The following is a 21,184-nucleotide window of genomic DNA, read 5'->3' on the forward strand; positions in this document are numbered from 1 at the left end:
GAAAATAGAGTTTTTTTTTTCCATTTCTTTGTAGGATAAAGTGGGATGTGAATGAAAAGTTAAAGTACTACTGATGATTATTATAAAATAATAAGTCAATAAAAGCATCTTTAATTTGTAAAAACAAAAAATAAATCAAACATTTTAATTTATTTTTAATATATATAGTTTTGATATGATGCATATCTACTATATGTACAATTATGTGAGCGTCGATAAGATGTCACTCACTTATTGAATGTTCAATTTTTTTATACTTCATCTTATCAAATAAATGAATGTCACATGATGAATATGGAACATANTATATATAATTTCATAAAGTAGTAATCCGAATTAACATTAGTACTCCACGCTTACTTCATGGATGCATGGTTGTCACGCAAAGGCAAGAATCGCATTCTATTGAGTTGTGTCATTGGCACGTATATATACTATTTTATTAAAGTTGAAGATATAACAAGAACATGGACATCAATTTTTTCTTCTAACTTTATCTTTATATGATACTAATATTACACTTTTATTTTTTGTATTTTTTTAAAATTTCAGCACACACTTTTATTTTTATTTTTTTTATTTCAACAATTAAAAAATAAATTAAAAATTTAAAAAAATAAAAAAATTAAAATAAAAAAAAAAAAAAAAAAAAAAAACTAAAACTGTATACATGTATAAATTGTAATACACAAAAGAAATCAAGCAACTTCGTCGCTCGTTCTTCAACTTCCAGTGCTTTTGCTTTTAAAACGGGATCACGAGATTCTTTCTCTACCTGTAAAGGGTCATCGGTAAAAGGCCAAGCACTAGTGATTAGATCGCATGTAAAACTGGAACTTCCCCGTTGTTTCAGTTTGCTTAAAGTTTTCGTTTCTTCCGCTGGTTGATCATCTCATCTCCAAGGCTCTCGAGTTTATATATACGTGTGTATATACTGGTTCGGCAGAAGTAGTGATGATATGGGTAATCTGTTTTCTGCGATTCGCAAGCGGAGCCGTACTGCCGGCGATAGGGTAGCAAGAAGAGGGGGATCGCAAAAGGGGAACTTAAGCTATGCATATATTCCTGATTACTACAAAACCCTTGATGAGGTTCTGATCACAATTCCTCCGATCCCCTTCGTTTGTTTTTGTCATAGAATCAGCACTTTTATCATTAATCTTCTATTAGAACTTGGAAGTACTCACTGCGTACAATAATTCATTAGCAATACACATTTTTACGACGTTCTCAATCTCGATCATGGTATGATATTAATATGAGAAAAAAAAAATTTGGTCTACTATTTTGTCCAATTTTTTATTTTTTTTTGCTTTGGTCCGTTATAAGTTTTCAAAGTTCATTTTTTATACACTAATTTTTAATGTTGGGTTAGTTTGATCTAATTGTTGAAATGAAATCGGATAAACCAGCAATTTATCATATCACATCAGCATTTTCGGGTGTTACGTCAACACTACGATAAAATAAGATAGAAAGCCAAAAAACAATCGGCAGTGTTCATGAGACTGCAATTTGGATGCCACGATGTCCATCGCTAAAATAATCCCAACAGTATATAGCATGATAATAGAATACCATAATATATCAAATATTGGTCATAATCTCGACAATGGTTTTACACAAATTTATCTGAGAAATGACAATATAAAATACTATGTTTATGTCCACGACCCAACATCAAACTCTCTAAGCTAAGAAATTTTTGTGCCACTCTAGTGAAATTGACATTTTTTACTGTGTAGTTTGAGCGCATGGCCTTGTATTCATGCTTTGCACCACACTAGAACCAAACAAACAACTGTTGAGATCTTTATGGTATCATCCAGTGGTCCTATGGTTTTTCCTCTTCAAGCGAACATAATTAATATTCTTTTAGTGATTGATCACTTATAGTTGATCTTGTCGTCACACTTCGAGTAGTCTCCGGTTCACAGCGTCAAGTCCTCGGCATCGATCTACTAAAGGACTCATAGAACCTGGTAACGACTTTCATGACATGGTGGTTTTAACATGCTAACACAATTGAACAAGTCTTTTTTTTTCTGTTTTAAATTCTGAATTTACATTTGTATCTGGCTAGGTTTTACTTCATTATTTGCTTTTGTATCTCTGTCTTATATAACAAAATCTAAAGTTTAAACAGTGGACCAACATGGCTGTATATGACAACCAAGAACAATAGCCCGACACGGGTTTCTTAAATCTGTGATAATCGGGTTTGCAGGTCACTCAGGCCTTGAGAGAAGCGGGTCTCGAATCATCGAATCTGATTCTTGGAATCGATTTTACAAAGAGTAATGAATGGACAGGTCAGTGATCAATACACATACACCAATGTCTGAGACGACTGAGTTGGATTTTCACATATTGAAAGCTAACATATCAATCTGCTCATTGAAGGGACGAAATCATTCAACAACCGTAGCCTGCATGCAATTGGCGATATTCCTAATCCATATGAAAAAGCCATATCCATCATTGGCAAGACTTTAGCCCCATTTGATGAAGATAATTTAATTCCTTGTTTTGGTTTTGGGGATGGTTAGTTTGTTTAAATTAGATCATCATGATCTGATTAGTCATTATTGCTTTTCTGGATCTTGATTTTCAGAAGTGGCTAATTTGTTAGTAATTAAACGATGTAAATCTTTTTTTGTTTGGCCTCTGTTTCGCCCCAGTATATAGACCGATGATCGAACTCTTTTTTTTTTCCTGTAGCAACTACATATGATCATGAAGTGTTTAGCTTCCACAACAATAACTCTCCTTGTCATGGCTTTGAAGAAGTTTTAGCCTGCTACAGAAGAATAGTTCCACATCTGCAATTATCAGGTTAGTTTCTTTATACTGTCTAATAATTTATTTTTACAAAGGCCACGGCTCTTATCTTTCATTATATGTGGTGAATTGTCATTAACTGGAAACCTTCATTAATCATTTCTTGCTATTTTTTTATGTTTCCGATGCTTATTTGTGTTGAAGGACCGACATCTTATGGACCAGTAATAGATGCTGCGGTAGACATAGTTGAAAGAAGTGGTGGAAGATACCATGTTTTAGTTATTATAGCAGATGGCCAGGTACTTTTTGACGAGCATCTCTTCTTCATTATGATACCAAAAATCTAGTTGAAGAGATCATGACATAATATATTAAAGTCCAAAACTTATAGTTGAGAAAATAAAACATGATATTCCTGCTTGCCTTTCGGATGGATCTGTGGGTACAAACGAAACAAATCAAACCGAATATCTTTAGCCGGCTCAAAGTTCGAAAACTGAATTATTTAGGGCTACAGCTTGGCTCGTATCAAAGTTAGAAAGCAAGTTCTATTTAGTCCTCCGATCGAACTTAAACATCAAGCTCTATTAAAGAAAAGTTGTGACAATGGCTAGAGCTTCTTAGCTAGTTTGATATATATACAACTATAGACAGAGTAATGCCCACAAACCATCAAAGACGATACAAGGCTCGTTGAGCTCGAGAATAAATATGAATATGTTTGAGCTTGGCTCAATTTCGATATTTTCACATACAAACTGATTAATATTCATATCATCCTAAAAAGCTTGTAGGCTAACTTGAATCATCAATGCCATTAGTCTGTCCCCACCTCTCCTCATCTCTTTTCTTGTATATTTATTTGGGAACACATGTTCGATTTTGAAATCATTATTTGATGAACCCACTCACTCAATCAAACGAAATTGCTTTGTCTCATCAAGGTTACAAGAAGTGTAGATACAAGGGATGGAAAACTCAGCCCTCAGGAAGAGAAAACCATAAACTCTATAGTCGATGCAAGGTACAAAAAACAATCCCACTTCTCTGCTTTCTTATTAATTCAGTGCATCCTGTCATTCCCCATAATTTATCTTATTCATTTGGAATGTCCTCAATGCAAGTTTCATGTCATAGGAGTTAAAAGGCTGCCAACTTCTTACAATTAATTTATAAATGGCTCTGAGCAAGGAACTGACTCTATTTGCATGTCAAAACTTATTGAAATATGGTGTTTATAATTTGCAACACTTGCTAGGGTCTGAAACTATCAAGAACACTTGTTCGTTATTCTTTTTTTTTTTTAATCAGAAAGCATCCTCTCTCCATTGTTCTTGTTGGTGTTGGCGACGGACCCTGGGATGACATGAAAACATTTGATGATAAGCTCCCTACTCATGGATTCGACAATTTTCAGGTAAGCTATTAGTTGTAAGTTCCATAATGGCTCTAACATTGGGCTCTCATTGTTAGGTATATATAGGATCTGACACGATTCCAAAGTTGTTAAGACTTATAGTTACACTGACCCTTCAAGAAGTAATATTCACTTGTCTGCCATTAACTTTTTGCAGTTTGTTAATTTTACTGCAATTATGGAAAAGACTACCTCATCCTCTGAAAAAGAGACTGCATTTGCTCTTGCTGCACTTATGGAGATACCCATCCAATACAAAGCAGCTATGGCATTTCGTTTACTAGGGTATAGTGCTCTCCAAATTAAGGATGAAAGCTTGTTCACGGTGGCACACCTGGAGAGGGCAAGCAAAAATCCGCATCCCCTCAATTTTTTTTAAAAAAAATCTAGTTTTATAAGTACTCTTGCCACCTAAAAAAATGTGATCCCCCCCACTGTCACAGAATCAAATTCAAGAATATTGATGAAATGCTAATGGTGCAAATAACAAAAATGACTAAGCTTATACAATATATACAAGTGTTACCTTCTGTACTGACAAGTTTATCTCTTCTCCTTTCATGGTTTACCACAGCCACGTAACTGGTGAAGCAAAGAAAATAAATCCTAAGCCGCCACCAGTGGAAAATACTGGTGTGGCTAGGCTTCCAGCTCGACAGCCCAGCAACATTTCAGCGGCTGCCCAAAATGATCAAAATCAGGTATGCATCATTTTTGCTTGCGTGGAATCGTAGGATGTTTGAGTCCAAGAGTTGACTAGTTCACATCTGACAACGGAATAATTTACAGAGTAATTTTGGATCAATACACTGTGTCCTTATCCGCCAACCTTCCCAGTCAACCTGAGAACGGATGCTGATATGTTGCACTTATTAAACATAGTTCTATAGTTGGTCCTTGACCTTGAATGTAGACTCTAAAATCCTTCCCAATTCCTTCATCGTTGTTTCAGGAACCTATTAACGTCATTGATAACCAGAATTTCGCTCAATCTATCGCAAATGAACTTTAATAAGTAATTAAAGTGCTTGTGGAATTCTACTCACCTTCCTTTTGATGCTGGGAAAGTGGTATTTCTTGACTTAAGCTTTACTTAATTTTAGTTATATAAATTTTGTTTTATTTTGTAGGCCTGCCCAATTTGCTTAACCAATAGGAAAGACTTGGCCTTTGGCTGCGGACATATGGTGAGATCCAAAAAGGACAATGTTTCGCTTTAGCAAAGTTATGCTAGATTCAAAATCTCTATTAATGAAAGCTTTTAATTGCAGACCTGCAGAGAATGCAGCACAAGATTGTCAAATTGTCCCATTTGTCGTCAACATATCACAAGTCGGATCAGGGTATATACTTGATCATCACCTCTTCAGGCAGAGGGTCCTGGTGCCCTTTTGCAAAGATTTGGTGCTTGAACTGTGTTTTTACGTATCCAGGAACAGTAACACATTGTCTTTCGGGTTGCCACCTTTTCACATTTGATTTTTTCTATTATGTAAATAGTAATACTATGTGATATATGTCTGTTGAAATTTTTTTGGGGTAACCCAAGTGTACGGGCTTTTGCCTGACTAATCCTGGGAGAGATGGTCGGGTTGTATGTTTTATTTGTGATTTAGGAACTCATGGCTGAATGTAAAAAATTTACATATTTTGTACACATGCATATATAGTATGCTTGCTTTCGACCAAGTTGTATCACACAATCTTGTTTTAACTAGGAAAGTACACATGCAAATGATTTCGATTTACAGTATTCCTGTCATATGCCATTTAGAATGGAAAATTGTGAATAACATCAGCAGAAGTGCTAAACTTATGCATTGACACGTTACAGTTTAATTTAGAGTGAGTTTTTTTAAACGAACATTATGTACTAATTGGAAACACACTTCTTCAAGCATATGCACACGAAAATTGAAGTGTGATGACTGAAAAACCTATCTGAAACAAAATTTTGATGTGCCCAACAAAAATTTAAGCTAAAAGAGGAATATAATCACTCACTCATCTTTAACCCAAATATGTCAATACCAACGACAACACGAACCTCTTAGCAGTCTTGAGGTTGCAGAGGCTGCACCGTTTTTGCCTCAAATTTCAAACATCACAGTGCTATTGGTCGAATTTGCTGGAGAATAGCTCTCCAGATGAAAATGAATGTTTAGCCTTGATAAATGAATCATTGGTCATCCACCTAACAACGAAATATTTTGGTGTAAAATGAGCCATCAAATGTATGTCAATACATTTTCATATCCATACCACCCTGTGTATGTTAGTTAGTATTTGTTAATTAGTATTAGTCATTAACACACACACGTATAGGCATAAAGTGTTATTTGAAATAACACGCTTTTCTTCTTGTATAAAAACTCTGTAAAGCTACAAGCTACAGAATTAGATTTGAGAAATAAAAGCGAGACGGTTTTCCCTCCACATCGTTGTATTCAACATGGTATCAGAGCTCAGGTTCCACCGTTATGTGTGTTGGACCACCCGTTCTGCCCATAGTTGGATCATTTGTAAACTTCACGCTCCAGATGTTCATTCCTGTGCGTGAGGAGGTGTGTTAATTGTCCCACATCGATTGGATAGAATACATGGGAATTGTTTATATGGGCTTGGACAATCCTCATCTCTTGAGCTAGTTTTTGGAGTTGAGTTAAGTCTAAGTTCCGATCTTCACAGTGTATGCTCCATCTTTATCTATGGTAGTATGTCCATTTCAAGAGAATCGATTGAGAAGAGTTCCCATTAAAGCAGCCAGTGTCAAAGGTGCATAAAAAATGAGAGATCTAAACCACTTCATTTCCAACAACCAGTACCGAGTGTGTGCAGATGACGAGCAAACTATAGCATCCAATATCAAATGTGTTATCTTTATCAACCGTAGACAAAACTTCTCATTTAATCACTTCATTTAAACATTTACATGCCACATCGTGGGGCTAATATCCGCATACCAACAAAAATTAAAATAACTGAAAATAGATGAAACCACAAATTGCTCGGGCATGAGAGATCCAAACCACTTCATTTCCAACAACCAGTACCAAGTGTGTGCAGATGACGAGCAAACTATAGCATCCAATATCAAATGTGTCATCTTTATCAACCGTAGACAAAACTTCTCATTTAATCACTTCATTTAAACATTTACATGCCACATCGTGGGGCTAATATCCGCATACCAACAATAATTAAAATAACTGAAAATAGATGAAACCACAAATTGCTCGGGCACAACTAACATTAATAATTCCTTAATCTCTTGTTGCTAAGATCTTCTTGGGAACCACAAAGTTGCTCAGAGTCTACTTTTGCTTTTCTTGAACTTCAGACCCTATTTGCTTCGGGACTGATTGAATTCTCACGTATGGGTTTCTTGTCAGCGTCTCCCCTTTTAAAGCAGCCACATATCTATCATTTGTATTCTCTTTTCTCTTCAGCTCCCCAAGGAACTCTGCCAACCGCTCTTGATTAACTTTACCCATCATCTGCCCAACCACACAGTCGTATTGTTTTGGCATTTACAAGAATGCAAATTAAAGTAATAATCAACTAGATGGTGATTTAAAAAAAAAAGAACTACAGAGGAGATAACAATTAATCACATGTTTCGTACATTCGCATCATGTTTAATCTAGGTAATAGTTGATTATTCAAGGAATCTAATGCAAAATGAAAAGATATATTGAATGTCCTCACCTCTTTAATTTGATTAAAATGCATCTTCTTCTCTTGATTAATACGTATAGGCTATAGCTTCTATTTACAAAAGAACACATATGTAAACTGTGTAAACAGTCGAAATAAGGCACCAAAACTATAAAGAATGAATATCCAGATGCTTGTATAATACACACCATACAAATACAATAGAACTTCACAGGCTACAATCGGCAACAAAATCATGACTCTAAAAAGCTAGCAACAGAAGATAAAATTAACCTGTTTCCAAATCATTTATGAACTTTTAAATCCAGAAAAAAGAGCAAGCTCGTCATTTTACAAGCAATGACTGTTCAAGGAACGATCTTTGTACGTCTAAAGCGGGTTCGGTTAACTACTCTGAGCAGGTCAATTCATGGAATCAGGAGAGATCACGTCTAAAAATCCAGGTAAAGACTGTAAGTAATTGTGACCCGTAAAATAAACGTGTTGAACATGACGACGGCCATTGCCAACATTTGTTGAAAAAATTTGTACACGGCAGCCTCAAATTTTGAACATTGAGATACGTATACAAATTTGGTTTGAATCTTGAGCTCCCAAAACACTCGGTGATGGTATGAGTGTGCCTATAAATACAGAAGGTATTGAGGTCCCTAAACACACAATCTTATACAGAAAATACACCATCTACAGGAGACTTGAAGTGTTTAGAAGGCTTCAATTGAAAAGAAATCAGAAATCTTCAACAAATTTTCAATGGCCGGAGGTAATTCTCGATCCGCTTCCGCATATTATATATCATGTTTATATACGTGCAAAACATGAATTTCTGAGAAAAATTCTAACATTTGGTATCAGAGCAGTGATACCTCTGCATTGAAAATTTGTTTTCAAATATAGCTTGAATTTTAAGAAATTGATTTATGAACTTTAGTTTACGAAAAATTGGAAATATGTATACCATAAATCATAAGAAATTTACCTGAAATTTCTTCGGAGAATTTTTTCTTAATCGGAATTTGAAGTTCTCGGTTGAAGTCTTGAAATTTGTAAGAAGTTTTTGAGAGCAAGATGTTTTCGGTGAAGTTGGAGAAGAAAGAAGACTTCGAAGTTAATTCCTATTCCTGCAATTGAATTCATCGGTTGAAATGCATGAATTCAGACACAATTAGATCTCATTTATTGAGACAGAAACCTCAATCACGTGAAATGTGTCCAGTTGCATCTAAAATTTGACCCACAAATTTAATGCATTAATTTATTATTATTTTTTTAATAAATAAATTATAATTAATGTGTTATTAAGTTATATGTATAATGCGATATATACATATAGCATTTGGTTAAATAATTTGTATACATTAAAATAATTCCAAATTCGAAGCAATTTCTAATACATGTTTAGAAATTATTTTTTGCATGTTAGATAAAATGTCAAATATTATGAATAATTATTTGATGTGTACATGCAAATTTAATATTATGCTTGCATTTATTCTTGAAATTATGAAATGCAAATTATGTGAATATAATATTATAAAATAAAATATTTTATTTCAGATATTCACAAATGAACAAATAATCCCCACTTTATCATTACTCTGATAAAAGAGAAAAACTGCTGAGAAGCCCACATTTTCTCCAAAATGTGATCCTCACTTTATCACTACTCTGATTGAAGAGAAAAACTGATAGGGAACGTATTTGTTCATATTAAGTAAAAATGTGAATATAAAGATATTAAATGAAAAGTTTTGGCTTATAAAGATTCACATAAATGTGAATAATTAAGTTAAATAATAATTATAATGTGACGTAAGAAAACATGATCTGAGGGAGTTCTTCATAGATCGGTTTAAACTGCCTTGACTAGCCACTGGTCTCCCTGAGGAATGTTGCTCTGTCTAGGAGTTAGGTATTTAAAGGGCCTTAGCCCTACCTATCTTTCCTGGGAGCACTCTTGGAAAGTTTTGATTGCGAAATAATTATTATATAAAGCATTAAGTAAAGCCAAAATTTTGTCCGGTGAACCGTATAATTTTAAATAATTGAGGAATAGCCACAGCATCCTTAATTATGAAAAATTATGCATTAAGTGGATTTGGATCACATAATGGACATCAATTGTAATTAATTATATAGACATAATAAATTTTTCCCCACAGGGATTTTTATTATATTTATATAACTAATTAGGTTAAAATATCAAAATATATTTTTCTTAATTTACCCACAGGAGTTAAGGAAAATTCATTTCGATAGTTTTATCATAAAGTTACAGAAAAATCTTATTGAATTAAAATTTTAGCCCACAGGCAAATTTTATGTCATTAGATTTTTAAAACATGAATTACATTGGTAAAGCATGATATTGTCTCAAAATTTTAAGCATATGATATTTTGTGCAGTTATGCAACCTGCTAGTTTTTCTGATGTAAAATGTGACATTCCCGAACTAAATGGCGATAATTATAAAATATGGAAAGAAAGAATTCTTCTTCAATTGAGGTGGATGGATATTGATTATGCTATACGGCAAGACGAACCATCTGCTATTACTGAAAACAGCATTCCTGATGATGTTGATCTTTATGAAAAATGGGAGCGATCTAATCGACTCTGTGTAATGTTCATAAAGACCAAAATTTCTGCTGGTATGCGTGGTTCTGTCGATCAGCATAATAATGTCAGAGAATTGTTGAAGGCTATTGATGAACAATTTCAGTCTTCAGATAAGGCACTTGCAAGTACCCTAATTATGGAATTCTCTTCATTAAGGCTGACCAGTGTGAGAGGTGTGCGAGAGCACATAATGAAAATGCGGGACATAGCGGCTCGGCTAAAGACACTAGAAGTGGAAATGTCTGAAACTTTTTTGTGCACTATATTTTATGCACTCTTCCACAGCAATATGGACCCTTCAAAATTTCCTACAACACACATAAGGATAAATGGTCAATTAATGAATTAATGACCATGTGTGTTCAAGAGGAAGGAAGGTTGTTGATGGAAACGAGTGATAATATATTTATGACTACACAAGGAAAGTATAAGAAGCAAGCCAAAGTCAAAGGAAAAGGGAAAGGAATAATTCCACCCCAACCTGACATTAAGAAAGAATCCAAATGTTTCTTCTGTAAAAAGACGGGACACATGAAGAAGGATTGCAATAAATTTAAGGACTGGCTTGAAAAGAAAGGTATTCCTACTTCATTTGTCTGTTATGAATCTAATATGGTTGATATAATTTATAACACATGGTGGATTGATTCTGGTTCTACAATCCATGTTACAAATACCTTGCAGGGTATGCAAAACCTAAGGAAACCAATAGAAAATGAGAGGAGCATCTATTCAGGAAACAAGATGTCTTCGCATGTGGAGGCTATTGGGACTTGCTGCCTTATATTGGATAGTGGTTTTATTTTAAAATTGGAAAAGATATTTTATGTTTCTAGTTTTTCTAGGAATTTAATTTCAGTTTCAAAACTTGTACCCCTTGGTTATTCATTTCAGTTTTTGGATAAAACAATAAATTTGTTTTATAAATCAAATGTTATTGGAAATGGTACAATGGTTGATGGTCTTTTCTCTATTTCTTTACAAAATAATAACACCACTATGCATGTTCAAGGAGGTATCAAAAGATGTGTTATAAATGAAGATTCCTCTATATTGTGGCACAGGAGATTGGGACACATCTCCATAGAGAGAATTAAAAGATTAGTAAATGATGGAGTACTCAGTACTTTAGATTTTACTGATTTTGAGACATGTGTGGACTGCATAAAGGGAAAGCAGACCAATAAGTCTAAAAAGGGTGCCAAGAGGAGTACAGAAATATTAGAAATCATACATTCAGATATTTGTTGTCCAGATATGGACATTCAAAGTCCGAAATACTTCATCTCTTTCATTGATGATTATTCACGATACATGTATATCTACATGCTTCATAACAAAAACGAAGCACTAGAAGCCTTTAAGGTTTTTAAGGCTGAAGTGGAGAAGCAATGTGGAAAACATATTAAGATTGTGAGAACAGATAGAGGTGGAGAATATTACGGTAGATACACTGAGAATGGACAGGCACCTGGTCCGTTTGCGAAATTTCTCCAAGAACATGGGATTGTTGCCCAATATACTATGCCTGGTTCTCCGGACCAAAATGGCGTAGCTGAGAGGAGAAATCGAACATTATTGGACATGGTGAGGAGCATGTTTAGTAGCTCTAAACTTCCTAAATCCTTGTGGACTGAAGCTCTTAAGACAGCTGTGTATATATTAAATCGAGTTCCAACTAAGGCTGTCCCAAAGACGCCATTTGAGTTATTTAAAGGTTGGAAACCGAGTTTGCAACATATACGCATTTGGGGTTGTCCTTCTGAAATAAGAGTCTACAACCCACATGAAAAGAAACTGGACCCAAGAACTATAAGTGGATATTTCATTGGGTATGCCGAAAAATCCAAAGGGTACAGATTCTATTGTTCATCTCACAACACTAGAATTGTGGAATCAAGAAATGCAAAATTTCTTGAAAATGACTTGATTAGTGGGAGTGATCATGACATAGTCTTTGAGAATGATCACATTAATGCACAACCCTCTTATTCAAATGACAGATTGGTCGTTATTCACACCCCTCAAGACCAAATGGGTGTTAGGCAACCGATTACTGATGTTCCACAAATCACTGATGAAAATCCAGTAGATCAAGTTGTTAATGAAGAACAACAAGAAATTGTTGATCAACCAAACAACCTAAGGAGATCTACTAGAATAAGAAGATCAGCTATTTCTAGTGATTATGTTGTGTATTTACAAGAATCGGACTTTAACATCGGAGTCGAAAATGATCCTGAAACGTTTTCACAAGCCATGAGTTGTAATGAGTCAAAACTATGGTTTAATGCTATGAAAGAAGAGATGAATTCTATGGCAGTTAATGGAGTCTGGGATCTTGTTCAGTTGCCTGATGGTATAAAAGCCATTGGATGTAAATGGGTCTTCAAAACAAAGAAAGATTCATTAAGCAACATTGAAAGGTATAAAGCAAGACTCGTTGCTAAATGATTCACTCAGCAGGAAGGAATCGATTATAAGGAGACTTTTTCTCCTGTATCTAAGAAAGATTCTCTCCGTATCATTCTAGCATTAGTTGCACATTTTGACTTAGATTTGCAACAAATGGATGTTAAAACAGCTTTTCTCAATGGAGAACTAGAGGAAGAGGTTTATATGAAACAACCTGAAGGATTCTTCTCTAGTAATGGTGAGCAATTGGTTTGTAAGCTTAAGAAATCTATATATGGATTGAAACAAGCTTCCCGTCAATGGTATTTAAAATTTCATGATGTTATTTCTTCATTTGGATTCGTTGAGAACCTCATGGATCAATGTATATACCAGAAGGTCAGTGGGAGCAAGATTTGTTTCCTTATTCTATATGTGGATGATATATTACTTGCAACCAATGATAAGGGTTTGTTATATGAGGTGAAACAATTTCTCTCTAAAAACTTTGATATGAAGGATATGGGTGATGCATCTTATGTCATTGGCATTAAGATACATAGAGACAGAATTCGAGGTATTATAGGTCTGTCTCAAGAAACCTATATAAACAAAGTTTTGGAGAGATATCAGATGAAAGATTGTTCACCAAGTATAGCTCCCATTGTGAAAGGCGATAAATTCAATTTGATTCAATGCCCAAAGAATGATCTAGAGCGGGAACAAATGAAAAACATTCCTTATGCTTCTGCTGTCGGAAGCTTGATGTATGCTCAGGTTTGCACTAGACCTGACATTGCCTTTGTTGTTGGGATGTTGGGAAGATATCAGAGTAATCCAGGTTTAGATCACTGGAAAGCTGCAAAGAAAGTAATGAGGTACCTTCAAGGGACCAAAGATTATATGCTTATGTTCAGACGAACTGAGAATTTGGAAGTAATTGGCTACTCTGATTCAGACTATGCTGGCTGCATTGATTCAAGAAAATCCACTTCAGGATATATTTTCATGTTAGCTGGTGGAGCTGTATCTTGGAGAAGTGCAAAGCAGACATTGACTGCTACTTCCACTATGGAAGCTGAATTCGTATCTTAGTTTGAGGCAACCTCACATGGTGTATGGTTGAAGAGTTTCATTTCAGGGCTTAGAATTATGGATTCTATATCTGGGCCATTAAGAATATATTGTGACAATTCAGCTGCTGTTTTTATGGCTGAAAATAACAAAAGTGGTAGTCGAAGCAAGCATATCGACATTAAGTATTTAGCCATACGAGAACGTGTTAAAGATAAGAAGTTACTTATCGAGCACATTAGTACTGAATTGATGATTGCGGATCCTTTGACTAAGGGCATGCCACCATTGAAATTTAAGGATCATACAGAAAGAATAGGACTTGGTTCCTTTATGTAATTTTGTTGTAAGAACAAATTTAATGAAACTATGATGTGATATTTTCTCATATTTGTTGTGTACACATTCATTGATTTGAGAAATATCAATAAAGTTGGACCTCGAATAAACATTGGGTTTATTCATTAAGTTATACAGATTTGAGAGACATAATGCATTGTAATACATGGAAGATAATATTCGTTTTAAGATGACCTATCGCCATGATTCATGTATTTTGTTTTCTACTATGATAAATGAGATATACGGGTCAAGTGGGAGAATGTAAGTAATTGTGACCCGTAAAATAAACGTGTTGAACATGACGACGGCCATTGCCAACATTTGTTGAAAAAATTTGTACACGGCAGCCTCAAATTTTGAACATTGAGATACGTATACAAATTTGGTTTGAATCTTGAGCTCCCAAAACACTCGGTGATGGTATGAGTGTGCCTATAAATACCGAAGGTATTGAGGTCCCTAAACACACAATCTCATACAGAAAATACACCATCTACAGGAGACTTGAAGTGTTTAGAAGCCTTCAATTGAAAAGAAATCAGAAATCTTCAACAAATTTTCAATGGCAGGTGTTAATTCTCGATCCGCTTCCGCATATTATATATCATGTTTATATACGAGCAAAACATGAATTTCTGAGAAAAATTCTAACAAAGACAAACTGTTTTGGCATAATTTACAGTTTGATAATTGCGACAAAGTTTTTACACCAAAAGGCGTTAACACTACTCTTTCAATATAATCAAAGGTGAATATCAATTATAAGGTCAGATAACGAATAACCGATAGAATTGAAGTAAGGAACAATAGACTGAAAAGGAGATCGAGGGGATCGCGAGGAAGCAGTGCAGTTACCACGGAATCCGGTCGGGCTGAGTTCCGAAGCTTGGCTTCGAGTTCAGGGTTGCTCGAATTGGTGAACTGCATAACGCAATAGCCAATAACACCCGGAACGACGCCGCACACGGTGGCGAATGCGAAGAAGAAGGGCCTGGAATCTCTCGTCTTCGTCACTAGCCATCTCCACGTTTGACTCTTCTCCCACAGTAGCGACATTTTCCTCTTGTTTTTCCTACTTTGGGAAAATGGAGGATTTTTTTATTTCAAAAAAAATTTTATTCCGAGAAGATTATATTATTGATCTATTCCTTGGACAAAGTTGTAATTTTATTTTAAAAAAATTTAAATAAATCAGCTTTTTCAATTATTTTTATTAAAAAAGAGTTGAGAAATATTTTTTTTATTTTTAAATATAATTAGAAACAAAACCCAAAAATAAAAATTCTAATTTTAAAAAAAATACATGTAAATGGTTTTTTAAAATCTTTTTTGTAACCAAAAACTTAATTTTTTTTAAAAAAAGGTTTTTTTCTTTGTAAAATGTGTTTAACTCGTTAGTTTTTCCTACCAAACTCTTAGAATGTTGGACTCTCGGAGTGCAAATATGTGTTTTTCTCTCTTTCTTGGTTTTCTTTTCTTAGCTCGTTTCTCTGCATTTTTTCTTACATCTTTCTTCTACAGTTTCAACAGGCAAACAAGCACACAACTTTCATAAGTTTTTCTGAATCGTTCTTTGTTCGATGTTTTGGCATTTTCCAGTTTTTTTGTTGAACATTTTTAAATGAAATCATATTTATACTTGAAACGAATAATAATCTTGGAGTCTAAGATACAATTTGTTCCTTGAAATAAACATTTCTTTAAATTTAACTTCTTTGTTGATAAAATTGCATGAGTTATATTTATGATAAAGATTATTATGATATGATATTATTGATTTAAAAAGAAGTTGCTTCTAATAAAACTCTTGATTTTCATATCTTGTAAATTTCCTTGTGAGATGCGGAGAATTATAAATAAGAAAAATAAGCCAAGAAAAGACATGTCTTCTTCGATTTATCGCTTTCGTGGCTTTTGACTCTTCGCTTGGAAGTTTTCGTAGCTGATTACTAGTGCACTTTTGCACATCGTGATCTTTCGAAGAAAAACAATTCACAAAGATGTTGCTGGTTTGAAGATTGATGTTGCACGTATTGCCGTGATTGTTAGAGATATCTGCAGACAACAGGCGTGTAAGTATTGGCTGAAGATCAAGTTTTGCTGCTCCAGTTTTTGGCATTACATTTTTACTTTCTTGAATACATTTTAGAGTTGTTAGTTGTTTTAGAAAACATGTTATTTTCTCAACGTGTTGAGAAAATTGATTTTCATTAAAATCACTAGTGATTGGTTTTTGTAAACTAAAAGTTGTTTTCTAGTGATTATTTTACCCTGATGCACTGCTGCACAATTAATTCTGAGTTATTTTAGGTTAAGTTATTTATTTGTGTTATATTATTCAACTGCATGTTATGCCAAGTGTTACAACATTTGGAATAACATTTAAATCTGATACACACAGATTCTCATATACTCTTTATAATTTATGTTAAACAAAATATACCCAATACCAGCAATACTTTTTTGATTGATTTTAAGTTCTTATGGTCTGATTTCCGATTTATGTTGACTAGTTTATGATTTTTTTCAGTTCATGTGGACTGTTTTAGACTGAATTTTAGTTATTGTGCACTGGTTTCGAACAATTTTTAGTTCATACCTACTTATGTTGACTGAGTTTTACTGAATTTTAATTCATATGGACTGTTTTCGACTTACCTCACTTCATGTCGACTGACGCGACTACCTTATAGTTCATGTGAAGTAGTTTTCTACTTGTTTTCAAGATATGTAGTAGTATAGTGATAAAAGTTCCTAAGAAGCACATGTTTGTGTTAAAAACTTGGTGGAACAATTACAAACATATCTCTTTGTTTTGAATTTTTTTTTTTAAAACAAACAAACTACGAGTTGAGATTATTTGACCAAAATTTTTTAAAAAAATTTAGACCAAATTTTTTTAAAAAAATAAAATTTTAAAAAAACATGAATTTGGGTGTAATAATTATCTCTTTTGGGGAAATATTCAAACTGTGACGGTTAATTTGGTATAATTTAAAATTTTGAGTTATGTTGTTACCACAAACTATAGTTTTTGATAAAACATAACTCAAAATTTTAGACAGTATCAACTAGCTTTTGCTAAAGTAGTTAAGCATATCTTACAATTGCTATCAGAGTCAATGCCACATGTTTGATTCTCATTGCAAGAAGTTTAATCGTTGAGATTGATATTGTTGAGGACATGAGGTACAATAATTGTCTCTGTTTGGTAGAACAATCAAAACATGATGTTTGAGTCGTTGTACAATTTAAAATAGTTGAGTTGCACTATTACAACCATCTGTAACATTTAATAAAGCAGTAAGCGCTTGATTCTACGAATAGTCATCGTGAAAAGACCAAATTATCCTTAAGTTGAGACTCTTTGACCAAAAAAAAAACCCACGAGACTTTTTGACTGAATTAGAAACAAAATGAGACATATATTAAAGGTATATTTGGAAGAGCTTATAATTATTTTGATGTGATTCTTTAGAGACTATAAATAAGTGAATATGATGCAAAAGTAAAAAGTGTTCGAAAATAAAAGTCAAAAGTTGATACACATAAATTTTGAGTGTTTGGAGAAAATTTGATTCCAAACATAATTTTTCGTAAAATAACAATAATATCCTTAAAATATATAACAATTATCTATTTAAATTATCTAAATGTGTGTGCTGACACCGTCACAATGTTTTTATATACTTATTATTACATTTTTAATATTTTGTATCAAAATTATTTTATTTTTTATAATATAAATGATTGAAAATTTATAAATACTTCCACCTAACTAAAACGAGAAAATACTTAATTCCCACAAACTCTTCTAACACTCCTAAAATTCCTCACTTGTACTTATTCTCCTCGCTTGTTTCAAGGCCCAATATGGGGAAAAACCGTATTGGGCTGGTTGATCAATGAGTCACAGACTCTCTAGTCAAGCCCAATAAGAAATGGCCCGAATTATTTTAGTTTCTACTTTAATTATTTGTTACATAAATGATAAAAAAAATTTGATTAAAAATGTATCACATATATAAATATGTGAAAAATATATATTTTACTATTTTAAGTAATAAAACTCTAACCATTGGATTTCAAGACAAGGAGTGGATCCTCCATGAAAATATGTTGGACTCATATAATCCAATGATTTTAAGATGATGAAATGTAATTCTTACTTTGTGCTAGATTATTTTATGTGAAATAATATTTTATATTGAAATTTAATAGTATATATCTTAGTGATATTTCTGGAAAAACTAATTTATTTCCCAAAATAACTCTTTCTACTTTATGGCTTTTATGATTATCTGTTTATATCATATATAATTATTTAAAAAAAATTGAATTTTAAGAGACATCAAGGATTTAATCTAGAATTAATGAAATCATTTTTTTAAATTTCAAATTTTATTTTGGTGTGATTAACATTCAAAATGAAATTTAAGAAACATATCGTTTGGATTCTAATTTTTTTTGTTATTTTATTTTTGTCATTTGATTTGTTTCTTAAGTTCCCCCAATCCTAATAGAATTCCAAGAAGTTTGGCATCAAATTATTCAACTAAAATAATATGTTTGATTATGTTTCCAAAGAGTTAAGTGCAAATTCTTGTTGATACTTTCTTTTAATTTCCTTTTTTCTAAAAAAAATAATTATAATGAATTACTCCAACATTTTAAAATTGTTCATTTCCTTTTAGATACGGGAGTATATTTGTAAGCCATACTGGTCCTCTTATGCTATCCTTGAGACATTTCCTTACGGATTCTGAATGATAAATTTGTATGTTTTACCTGATATAAATATCGACTCCATAAAATGTGATAATTCTCTAAATTCATGAAAACTCTTTGTACGATTGAATGCATTTCACTTTATCAAAAATTATAATTGATAGTACCAGTGCAACACCAATCTTTCAAACCATACAATATATCAAACGCTACGTGTTATCGTTCTCCCAACATATATAATTATTACACTGCAACACTCTCGGGGCTAAACAGGGACGGAAAAAAATCTTATGATCATGCAAAGGTAGAGATGAAATTGATTACGAGTTAAGGCTAATGAACCAAAAATATACACTTTTTTAATTTAGCGATCGAATATGTGTGTGTGTATAAAAGAAAGAATACGAAGAAAGAGATATAATAATATGTCGATACACAGGGAGTTAAAAGAACGAGTAGAGAGTATCCAATGAGCACTTGCATGTGTGTGAGGTTGGGATTCACGAAATTAAAACCTGCATGCATGCATGGGAATACGTGCCAAAGGTTAGGACATGGACATCAAAATCAACGACCCAAAAACCTCAATTACTCGCATATTAACTCGTATAATTGTGTGCAAGGCTGTAAAAATAACTAATATTGCATGTTAATGGAGGATTTGTGGTTCTTTTGCATGTAATTAATTATTATGACACTGTGAATCTTCAAGAGCTTTTGGTGGCAGACTGATTGGGCTAGCTTTAAGTACTGGTCCTTGCTCACGTAAAGTTAGAAGCTTCATCGATATTTGAACACATGGGAGTGCGTTTTCTCGTAAAAATGTTTGATTCCCATGTTCCTAATCACGCTTTTGCCTTTATTTTTTCATCATCACATCCAGTATGCAATGTAGAATTAAGCTAGCTTTAAAGCCTTTAACGTTAACATCCCCGAGCCCTGCAACTAAAAAAGGTTGTCTTCTATTGTTGCACCACAGCCCTAAAATACCGGTACCTCCCCATTTCTTGACTTCTTTTGTGCTTAGCAAGTACAAAATAAAAGACTATATTATACAGTACTTATAATTAACAATGTCATGATCACATTATTCTTCCACCAATTAGCGATACGAAAGATTGATAAATGATTTTCTCATCGTCACACTCTCGGATTGAGATCATTTTCCAAAATGAAGGTAGATTAGGTTTCGCGCGCTGTATTTCCAAATTCTGAGTGAGTTGTCTGTGTATTCAAGTGGAAGTTAAAAATAAAAATAAAGTTGCAAGATTGCACCTGATTGCTTAGGTGATACCTAAGGAATATATATATATGGAAGTGTAAAGTATAAAAAAGGGCATGAAAGTTAGATACTCTTTGTCCGCTTTCCACCAGATAAATTCTTGGTCCTATATACCTAGAGTTAGTTTTTCTCTTGCATATTGCATTTAGTGATGAACACCATAATTTTAACGAGAGTGGTGATCTTGTTCTTATATTTCCAAAAGTAAAATTTGTATACATTAAATTTACGAAAGGGTTTTGTTATTTAAATAGAACCATTGTCAATTGAGTGCACAGTCAATGGTGGTCATGCATGTATATATCTTCTTGCTTTTTAATCCTCACCGGCTCATTATTTTCTTTTCTGTTTTATAATGATGGGGACTAACAAAGAACAACTAACAGAAAAAGCTTTGGTCCAAGAAGATTGTCTCAATTAAGTGCGGCATCATTACATAATGACTCTACAAAAAGAATGAAAACGACCCACGAGCTAGCATGCTCTATAGCTTTAATTGTTTCTCTTTTCTAAAAAAAAGGGGAAAAAAAAAACCCTCCTTCTCCTTTCAAATTTAATTTCAAGTTCATTAAACATAAATAGACTATTGAAAGCACCGAAAGACGATATTATATATATAATAAATGAACTGAAATGCAATTCAATCAAGTCGAGTGTTTGCCATCTCTAAAAAAAGTTATTTCTGGATTTTCCTTCACAAATCATACATCGGAGAACTCTTGAGTTTTGAATGTTGATACAGTACTGACACCAATATACTAGACATAATTTGTCATATAACCTAACTTATGAGGATCAAATAATGGAAGAAATTAAAAAGAAGCCGTTCTTGTTTTGCCAACTGCTATGGTTAAGATGGAGAAATT

The 21,184-nt window shown here is 33.4% G+C and overlaps 2 protein-coding genes across 3 annotated transcripts; one reads left to right on the top strand and one right to left on the bottom strand.

Moving 5' to 3' along the window:
- The first annotated feature begins 712 nt into the window (after window positions 1-712).
- Window positions 713-5,949, top strand: LOC140965022 (E3 ubiquitin-protein ligase RGLG4-like). Of its 2 annotated transcripts, none has more exons than XM_073425055.1 (11): window positions 713-1,091; window positions 2,228-2,312; window positions 2,404-2,484; window positions 2,722-2,835; window positions 2,986-3,083; window positions 3,729-3,808; window positions 4,096-4,201; window positions 4,359-4,486; window positions 4,776-4,902; window positions 5,332-5,388; window positions 5,473-5,949. In XM_073425055.1, exons 1-11 carry the CDS (start codon window positions 960-962, stop codon window positions 5,554-5,556), a joined length of 1,092 nt encoding a protein of 363 aa, XP_073281156.1. In that variant the 5' UTR covers window positions 713-959; the 3' UTR covers window positions 5,557-5,949. The 2 variants fall into 2 exon arrangements, with proteins under 2 accessions (XP_073281156.1, XP_073281155.1); XM_073425054.1 differs by having other exon boundaries at window positions 715-1,091; window positions 2,404-2,544.
- Window positions 5,950-7,301: 1,352 nt separating this feature from the next.
- On the bottom strand, window positions 7,302-15,412 carry LOC140963870 (uncharacterized). The gene is made up of 2 exons (XM_073423342.1): window positions 15,164-15,412; window positions 7,302-7,698 (listed from the first exon to the last, which is right to left on the bottom strand). Exons 1-2 carry the CDS (start codon window positions 15,362-15,364, stop codon window positions 7,516-7,518), a joined length of 384 nt encoding a protein of 127 aa, XP_073279443.1. The 5' UTR covers window positions 15,365-15,412; the 3' UTR covers window positions 7,302-7,515.
- Window positions 15,413-21,184: the final 5,772 nt, after the last annotated feature.

Source organism: Primulina huaijiensis, chromosome 18, assembly GCF_012295235.1.
Source record: "Primulina huaijiensis isolate GDHJ02 chromosome 18, ASM1229523v2, whole genome shotgun sequence".
NCBI lineage: Eukaryota > Viridiplantae > Streptophyta > Magnoliopsida > Lamiales > Gesneriaceae > Primulina > Primulina huaijiensis.